The 9389-nt window shown below is 39.8% G+C and overlaps 1 protein-coding gene across 1 annotated transcript in view; it reads left to right on the top strand.

The window, feature by feature from the left end:
* The first annotated feature begins 954 nt into the window (after positions 1-954).
* Positions 955-9389, top strand: part of LOC120574850 (cytoplasmic phosphatidylinositol transfer protein 1-like) — a 48617-nt gene continuing 40182 nt past the window's right edge. Inside the window, exons 1-2 of the mRNA XM_039825314.1 lie at positions 955-1063; positions 1474-1592. Of these exons, the coding sequence (XP_039681248.1) occupies positions 1545-1592 (48 nt within the window). The 5' untranslated portion in view covers positions 955-1063; positions 1474-1544. The remainder of the gene's footprint in view (positions 1064-1473; positions 1593-9389) is intronic.

Genomic DNA, 9389 nt, shown 5'->3' with positions numbered 1-9389 from the left:
GGCTTATTCAAGAGTGAAAATACCTTCTTTTTTTTAACTTTATGATGAATATTAATGACTCAGCAGCAGTGAAACAACCTGGCCACCAAAAAGTTGTTCTTAGTAATGGATTCTAAAGCATCATCACATCATCACCATTAACAAAGCCATTAGTCACAATTTATAAGCCCTTTATAAAGGTGACTTATTAGAAAGTGGTACCAAAATATATTTAAAGACATGAGAGGGAAAAGCATATTTAGTTTTGTTTAGAATCATTAAATAGCTGGGTAAGGCTCTCTGAAAACCTATTACTCAAGCAGCAAATTTTACATCTTAGCTAAATTTCAGAACCATAGCCAGCTCCAGTTCAGAACCAAGGTCAGCTCTACAACTAGGACAGGTCAGAACCAGAGACTGTACAGTCTATGGTCAGAACCAAGACCTAATGAGACTACCCTCAGTGTTATATGTATTATTACAGACCTTATGTTATGTGTTTCATACAAACCTTATGTGGTTCTCATATATGCCAAATAAAGAGGCTCTGTTTGCTAAAACAAAAAAAAAAGAAAGAAACAATCGCAAATCATTTAGATGTATAGACCTAATTACTGTATGAAACATGATATATACAATGCTGCACATTGTAACTTTCCCCATTTCATCAGCTTACTTTTTGTTTGGTTGTATAAGATACAAATACAATATCCATATGGATAAAATCCGGTTCACTTATCTGTAAAGTAGCCTATAAAAATAAGATTTATTGAATGTTTGACGCAAACGCCAATATTAAATAGCTGCTAAAAAAAACATTCCGACTTATGAAATACACTTTTACAATTTCTTGGATTTAGTAGGCTACCTAGGCCTACAGTAGATCAGTGGTTGCTCCGTTTTTTATAGTGACGCTTTTAAAGTGAAATCCCCGCATTTCCGGTCCATAATGCTGTCTCTCTCTCGCTCACTTGACGCAGCTACCTCCACACGGCTGCGCATCCCTGGACGGAGCTGTCAGGAAAACTCAAAAGAAGCAAGAGACGCGCTGGTACGTGTGGGGAACTGCTTTCGAGAAAACACGGTAAGACGAGGAGTGTTTGTGTCTGAAGACCTGTATAACGACGACAGCCTCAATCTTTTTTTTCTTTTTTTTCCCGGGACGCGAGCGGCTATAAGCCAGTTAAAACCGCGGTTGTTGTTGGAAGCGACTTGTTTTGGAGTTTGTTGTGATTTCTGAACACTTTCCACACTGCCGACGTTATCCAGTAACATAATCGATGCTGTTGGAGTCGTTTATAAAACTGGCAACTGCTGATTTTACGGCAGAGTTATTTAAGCACTTAAAAGACCCTTGTTGTGTAGAGACTCCCGTAGGCACAGTTGCAGGAGGTGCTGCTGATGCAGAAGTGAGGTCTGGATTTAGTGAATCTGTGGAGCTCAGTGACTTCGTTTCATTGGACAAATGATTTCAATTAAATAACTGACTTGCAGGATCTCCCCCAAGACCGAAGCTCGACAGCCTACATCTTCCTCTGTGTAGCCATCACCGCTGTGCAAGGACTATGTTGATGAAGGAGTACCGCATCTGCATGCCTCTCACAGTGGAGGAGGTAGGTGAAGTTTTCTTTGTTCTCGTGATGTTTTCTGCTGATTGTCTACTCTTCCAGCTCGTAGCTGACAGCCACAGAGTTGCCAGGTCAGCACGTTTTGTTTGATTTAACGGGTTTAACGGAAGTTGTCAGTGATGCAATTGTCATTTTTGCACCAAAGGACATATTGAGCTACCACCGCCAGGTGGAGCTGCTGTTGTCTCTCTTTAAGCCTACTGTTTTGTGTTCAAGAGAAGTCATGCTATTCAAGAGAGATCGTGTACAGTAGCAGCACAAGAGGGAATTGTGTTGTTATTGGTAGTCAAGGACACATCATGCATCTATTTCACTTTGAGTGTTTGGATTGTGATTGCATGCTTTGTTGTTAAAAGTAATGTGTGTTGACACAAAATGCTTTCTACCTGTGTTCACAGCTGTATTGTTTCTTCTCCAAATACCACTGTATTTAATAATTGCAAGGTCGCATGTTATGAGGACTCATGTGCTGTTACCTTTGTCCTGCTTATTTTGGGTTGCTTGTACTTTTTTTAATGCATGCATTCTATAGTTCTCTGTCTCAGAGCTAAATGACTAAAATGCAGATTTAATGCACATTTTGTTTTTCATATTGATCACGCTTTATCTGTAGAGAGTGAGACACATCCACACACAGTAAGGATTAGGGAAATGAGCATTTGCAGGCTGAAGTCGCCCTCAAGTCACAGTGACACAGAAACAGCCTCACGATCAAGTAATGCTGCTGTGTTTTGACATTTTAGGATCCAAATAAGATACAATATTTCTTAAACATTCAGTGCTCAGTTGTGACTGTATTTATTGGGTTTTTGCTTGGTCCAACACTCCGGTGTCTTTTTTATCTGCTCTAGTGTTACCTTTCTATGTTATGTCTGACCCTAAACAACAGAAGTTTCAGCTGAAGTGTTTTATGAGATTAATTGTGTCATAAAGGTTTTACACACCATTGAACCCAGTTCACGATGTGATATGAGCTGCCACTTAAAGGGAGTCAGTGACTCTTCTAAATAAGTGGGATTCATAGAGTCACTACCATTAAGTTGTGTCTTAGACAGCTTGTAAAGATAACAATCCTTCTCTGCAGTCGAGCTAAGCCCATTGTTGTGTTCTTAGGTTGAGTGAGGATGAAATCTGTACTTTTAATCAGAGGGCTGACTTGAACAGCCTCTCCTGAAGTCTATTGATCCTTATCTTGCTCTATGTTTCATGTTTATAATTACCAGGATGCTGCTTTATCACATTGTGTCCTATGGCTGATTGGCTCTTCTTCCTTTCTTCACTCCAGTGGTGATGGAAGACACTGTTGTCCTCTGTGGCCAGCTAAAGGCTATCACATCTGTTGTTGTAATGGTAATAATGGGATCCAACTTAATCCATTGACTTGACAAATGAACATTTGTAATCTATTCATTTTTGCAGCATGTAAGTACACATCCGTACACAAAAAGACTCATTATAGAGTCATCAACAGTATTGTGTGTGTGTGTGTGTGTGTGTGTGTGTGTGTGTGTGTGTGTGTGTGTGTGTGTGTGTGTGTGTGTGTGTGTGTGTGTGTGTGTGTGTGTGTGTGTGTGTGTGTGCGTGAAATGGGTAGCATATAATCTGTACATCTGTTTTAGTGATCGTTAGTATCACCAGCTAAATAATCAGTGTTTCTTTACCATATTCACTATACATGTATACCTATACTGTTTTGTGCACGCGTGTGTAAAAGTCTTACCTGTGTGTGTGTGTGTGTGTGTGTGTGTTTTAAATAAAAAAAAACTCTTTATACAAGTGGAAATGACAAAACTAATTGTGAGTGGATCTCTCTCCTTCTAAAACAGTTTTAAGCAGCGGGTGATGATTTTAAAATGCAAACATGGAGTATAAGGAAACACGTTTTTTGCTCTTTCCTAATTTTAACCCAGCAGCAACCAATTGTGGTCAATATGTTTCAGTAATGCTGTCATCTGGATTGGTGCAAATTATGTATTGTACTGCTATGTGTTCCTGTGAAAATGGAGGCATGATAAAATGCATCATCTCACAGAGTCAGTATACCCTATTCATGGTGAGCAATGATTCATTTAATAATAATAATAATGACTTTTATTTATATAGCGCCTTTCATGAAACCCAAGGACACTTTACAGAATTATAGTGGCTATACTAAGGGAGGTTGTAGACTGTGGTGAAAAAGTGGTGTTTCAGGAAAAAAAAATTAAATGTCCAGGGATGTAGCATTTCCAATATCAGCAGGGAGGGTGTTCCAGAGTGATGGGGCTGCAACACTAAAGGCTCTGTCTCCAAAGGTACATAGTCTGGTGTGGGGAATGGAGAGCAGGCCAACGTCTGAGGACTGCAGGTTTTGGGGTGGGGTGTATGGATGGAGGAGGTCGGAGAGGTACAGTGGGGCCAGGATGGATTTTATATTTGATGCGGGACTTAATTGGCAGCCAGTGAAGGTGGATGACGGTTGGGGTGATGTGCTGCCACGTCTTGGTGTGAGTGAGGACCCTGGAGGCAAGAGTTTTGCACATACTGGAGCCTGTCTAGGGTTTTGCTGGAGACCCCAGACAGGACTCCATTGCAGTAGTCCAAACGGGAGGTAATGAAAGCATGTATGAGGGTTTCTGGGTTTATTTAGTGCTTTGGTGTCCTGGTTATATTGTATGCATTGCTGAATCAACACATGATAAGAGTCACAGATCAGAATCTCCTTGAATAGATTTGCAGCATGAGAGAAGCAGGCTCCTCAACAGATAAATAAGAGTCTGTTAGTGAAGTTGACCGCTTTGTTGCACAAGGACATGACTACAGATCACCAAAAATCTTCAACAGACTTCTCAGGAGGCGATTAAGTTGAAGCATGGCTGGCAAAACAAATTGGAGACGTCATGAAGATCTATAAGTGCAATTCAGTGGGCTACTGCAAAAGACATATATCTAAAATAGCTGCAGTACTCTTTTCTTTCAGGCAGATAATAGTCAATGATCTGAGTATTCTGTTGCTTAGTAGTTTGTGAGATTTATATTGCCACCTCAAAGAATCTCAGAATAACATTTAACTCTACAATGTTACATTCATACTAAATATGGATGTTATTTGTTAAAAAGGCATATGACACAGTTTGATGGGGACATTTTATTGTTACAATCACTTTAGTGTTGTTAAAATGTAGATACGATAATTGGTGTTGAGGTTTCTCCTGTAATTGTGTCTATTTCAGCCGTGTGTGCGTGTAAATGGTTGTTGCTTTCTAGAGATGCACTGCATAGCAAACCATTCATTTGACTAATATAAGTTCCAATGATTTAGGGCAGGTGTTGTGTGTTCTTGGAGCTACATTATCTATCACAGTTCAAATGAAATTTATTTTTGTCAAATTGTCTCTGTTGTACAGTTAGTATTTTGCCCGAGTTGAGTGTTTTCACATCAGTGTGGACATTCAGAAAACCCTACCACTGATCAGGAAACATTTTCGTGTCTTTAACAGGATGAGAGAGGCCAGAGTATGATCTGTCACAATGTAAACACAGGATATACACAAACCCAAATGCTGACATCCTTTGTGATCATGTCAGTCATGTTGTAGTCACAGGAAGAAAACCAAAGTCTAGCAACCCATCGGTCCATCAAAATGTGTCCCTTCACATACTTGATTGTCACATCCATCGCTAGTTGTGTTGGATGTCTTTCTTATTTTGGAACCAACAAATTATGGAAAATGTGTGAATCCTTAAAGAAAATCTCATTAGATAGGGCCTTCAGCAAACAATGGCTAGACATAGAGGAGCAAAGCTTTATCTCTTAATAATCTGCGTATTCTTGCATTAAGTTTTAGCGCTTTCAGTGATAATACGTATATCTTCCATGGAAGCTGCTTATGTTTTTAAGGTGACATCAACCAGTCAGTGAAAGGTCAGTCTCTGGGGGTTTCCATATGTTTGTTTGTGTCCCTGCATACTGAGATGCCCCACAGCACGTCCAGGCCCAGACCCAAGATCTTGTTTACGTCCCCAGAGTGGAGAGTCTGTGCTCTGACTAACGAGAAGCCTGTTCCTGCGTTGTTCCCCGAGGAGCTCGAAGCTCAGCCAGGCTGTGACCTGGCTCACACGCACCAGATGGAGAGTAGCGTGCTCACTAAGATGATCTGCTAGACGTCAACGGATGAGCCAGGGAGAGAAAGAGAGAGTATGCATGTAATGCATGTGTGTTGAGAGGGGGATTGATCGCTTTGTGTAACTGTCTGAGTCTGCCTAAGTCAGCATGATTTTGCTTTGGCCTTTTGAATCGTTTTGCGGATTGATGATTGTCTTAAAGGAGACCTATTATGCTTTTCTGTATTTTCTGTCATATCTATAATGTTACAATGTCGGATGATCATGTTAAACGTGGACAAAGCTTCAAGTAATGAGGTAAACGTATTTTTAAAGAAATCTCTGTGAGCCAAAACCTAAGATTTCCCACTCTTCTGAACTCTCCGTTTTCAACAGTTTTTTTCTCCTCTCGGCTCGAATGATGTCTTACCGAGCCAGTTTTCCATATATGGTCATCTGCTCCAGGCAGTGTCTATATTACGTACTCTGCCACACGTAGCTACCTGCTAAGTCAGGGAAAGCTGTATTTGTTGGCTGCCTAATTTCTTCCAACTTTCTGGTCACATTCCTGCTGGAACTACCGGTTGTGAGTATTTAGTTTAGAAGCCTTTGTTAGTGATTTTTGGTCTTGGAGACTCCGGAGACTCCGGAGATTCGGAAACAGGTGCAGCAGCCATGGGCAGTATGACAAAAATAAAGTTTTTTTTTTAACATAAAAGCATGTAAACATGTTCTTGTAGAAACACAAAATACCAGTATGAACCTGAAAATGGTATATAATAGGTCTCCTGTAAGCACCTGTATGCACAGAGTATACAGATATTGAGGAAGTTTTAGGATATGGCATCCCCACACCGTGACAAGTATTTTGATACTCATGTGTTAGCACTTAGCTTATCATAAAGACAGGGAATAAAAGGGGGAAACGGCTAGCTGGCTCTGTCGGTAACAAAATCTGCCTAGCAGCACCTTTAATAGCTCACTAATAAACACGCTATATCGGGACCAGTAACTTTCTGGAGTTTCCACTGGTTGCCTGGCCACTGCTCTCATTCCCCCCCCCCCCTCCCCCCCTGTAAAATGTAAATTTATAATTTTTTCCCATGTTGGTGAGAGATATAACTGGGAGCTTTAGATGTGCTGGTACAGTAGGTGGATTTTGTTACCTTGTGACAGAGCCACAATAGCTGTTTCCAGTTTCTAAGCTAGCTAGCTGTTCCCACTACATATTTACTATAAAGACATGATAATTGTATCAATCTTGTAATTTAACTCTTAGTAAGAAATAAGAATATTTCCCAAGATGTCTTTAAGTCCTAGATGAACAAAATGTATCAAACTCAAACTATCTGGTTTGGTTTACTGCTCCTGTTAAAGCATTGTTTATGCTGTAATTTAAGTATTGAGTTGAATATGTCTTTTAGGTGTTCCCCTCTGTTTTAGTTGCTTCTATTTCTTTTTATTGTGTGTATTCTTTTTCTTCTAATATGCCTCAAAGCTACTACACCGCAACTAGTTTCCCTATAGGGATAAAGTACTATACTAGATTATTGTCTGATGATATCTTCAATACCCACAACAACAAATCACGATTCATTCTGATGTTCATTTTCAGACTACACTGAGCAGAGCTTTCACTGCCTCATCAATTACCATGCAGTTTCCTCGGCAATTAATTAACCATTCACTGGTTAAAGAACAGAGTGTCTTTTCTGCACCTGAGCAGCAGTTGAATTACCATCATCGCTTGCTTGATCAGATCCTGAGTAATGAGCTTTGGAGAATGAGTTGAGGAAACAAGAACATCATCTTTGCTCTGTAAAAAAACGGTAAGTGTCGGCTTGCCATCGTTGTTTAATAAAGGTAGTAAAGTAGCCCCCTGAGCCAAGGAGCTTGATTACACTTTCAGTCAGTGCTAGTGTTTAAGCTGCTTATCAGATTGGCCTTGGATCTTCATGAAAAACCTTTAAGGAAAAAAGACCACTTCTGATACAACCTCTCCACGATGAAAAGAACATTACAGGAAAACTGTCATATCAACAGACCCATCCCTTCAGACCCAACATAGTTCATTCAATACTTTCACTTAACTGTTGTAAGCTCCATGATACATTTTCTAACCTAACCAAACACTTGCTCAACTGATGTGCTGTGCTGATGTGGAGTACATTTTTAACTCTTGCAATTGTGCTGGGTGGATTTAAACATGAAACCAAAGAAATGACAAAAATACAATGGATTGTTTTTTTGCCTTTTCTTTGTTTATTTCTGCAGTACTTTGCTTTGTTTTTCAGTCACAAGTTGCAGTAGTTGCTTTCTCTGTTTGACTGTGTTCAATGACTTATACTGTGCATACTGTTTACGTATATCCAGTGTTTCCCATACATTGATTTGTTTGTGGCGGCAGTCTGGGGGCTGCAGGTGAACTCATGGAAGACATTATTATATGCTGCCTGTGTGGTGCTGCCAGGCTTCGGAGCGAGCTGTGCGTCCAGGAGACCGATGTGTTCTCCAGATTACATGTAAATCACACTCTCCTTGCCCCCTCCCTTTAAAACCCTCAACAATAACAGAAATTAAATTTGAGACTGAAAAAAAAAATTGTCATTGAAAAAACCAATCTGAAATAAAAATTATATATATATATAATATTTATTTTTTTTTTTCTTTCTAAAAATAGCCATCACCAGAAACTCTAATTCTGTGGGAAACACGTATATATTTAACAGTCGATTTGATACGTTCCACCACTGGTTGTTACTGATAGTGATCACTTATTTACTTGAATTGCTTCTATTTGGCTAACATATATGGTTACCAAGCTGACAGCTTGATGTGGCTCATTGTACAGCACTGAATGAGTCTGTGCTTTGCGAATAATTGAAATCCTGGTGGTATGTTCGAAGTTGCACTCACAAACTTTGTCTGAGATTATGGCTTCTCTATTCAGGCGCCCCCATACATCTCTGCCTGATACAGCTGCGTACGTCCTCACGTAGTCTGAGATCAACAGGTCAGAGATTTTCAGTTGCCCCCCATACACATTTTAAAACTAGAGGGGACCGTTCGTTTCAAGCTTTGGCACCTAAGCTGTGGAACGCATTGCCTCCTTCTGTACGCTGCTTGGATTCAGTGACAAATTTTAAAACTCAGTTGAAAACTCTTCTTTTTAAAGAGGCGTTTAAATAGACCATAGGGTGGTTAGGCCGGATTTATGTCTTAACTGTATTTCTGTTTATTTTGATTTTGATTATGTACTGTAATGTATAAATGTTGTGTATCCATCCATTTGTTGTGAAGCGCTTTGTGATTTTTATCTGTGAAATGTGCTATACCAATAAATTTTACTTACTTACTTACTTACTCTATTAACGCTAATTCTCTGCGCCTCTACAGCTAGGAACCTTTCTTTCTGCGTCAGATTATTGCAGTTTTCTCTGTAAGGCATTATTTTGGGATCCTGTAACATTGGCATTATAATCATCAGTGCATTCCATTGTGGTCGATTCGGCTAATATTTTGGGGAACAATGGGCAATTGCAGGTAATTACTACAATGTGATTCGTATCCACGCTCCTAAATAATCTTTTTTTTTTATTAAATTGGGTCATTTTATTTGTGACAGGACAGTTGAAGATGTGAAAGGGGAGAGAGCGAGAGAGAGGGGGAATGACATGCAGCAAAGGGCCACAGGTCGGA

This window comes from Perca fluviatilis, chromosome 15 (assembly GCF_010015445.1).
Source record: "Perca fluviatilis chromosome 15, GENO_Pfluv_1.0, whole genome shotgun sequence".
Classification (NCBI taxonomy): domain Eukaryota; kingdom Metazoa; phylum Chordata; class Actinopteri; order Perciformes; family Percidae; genus Perca; species Perca fluviatilis.
Note: the sequence above shows the minus strand (reverse complement) of the source record. Positions and strands in the feature narration are given on the sequence as shown.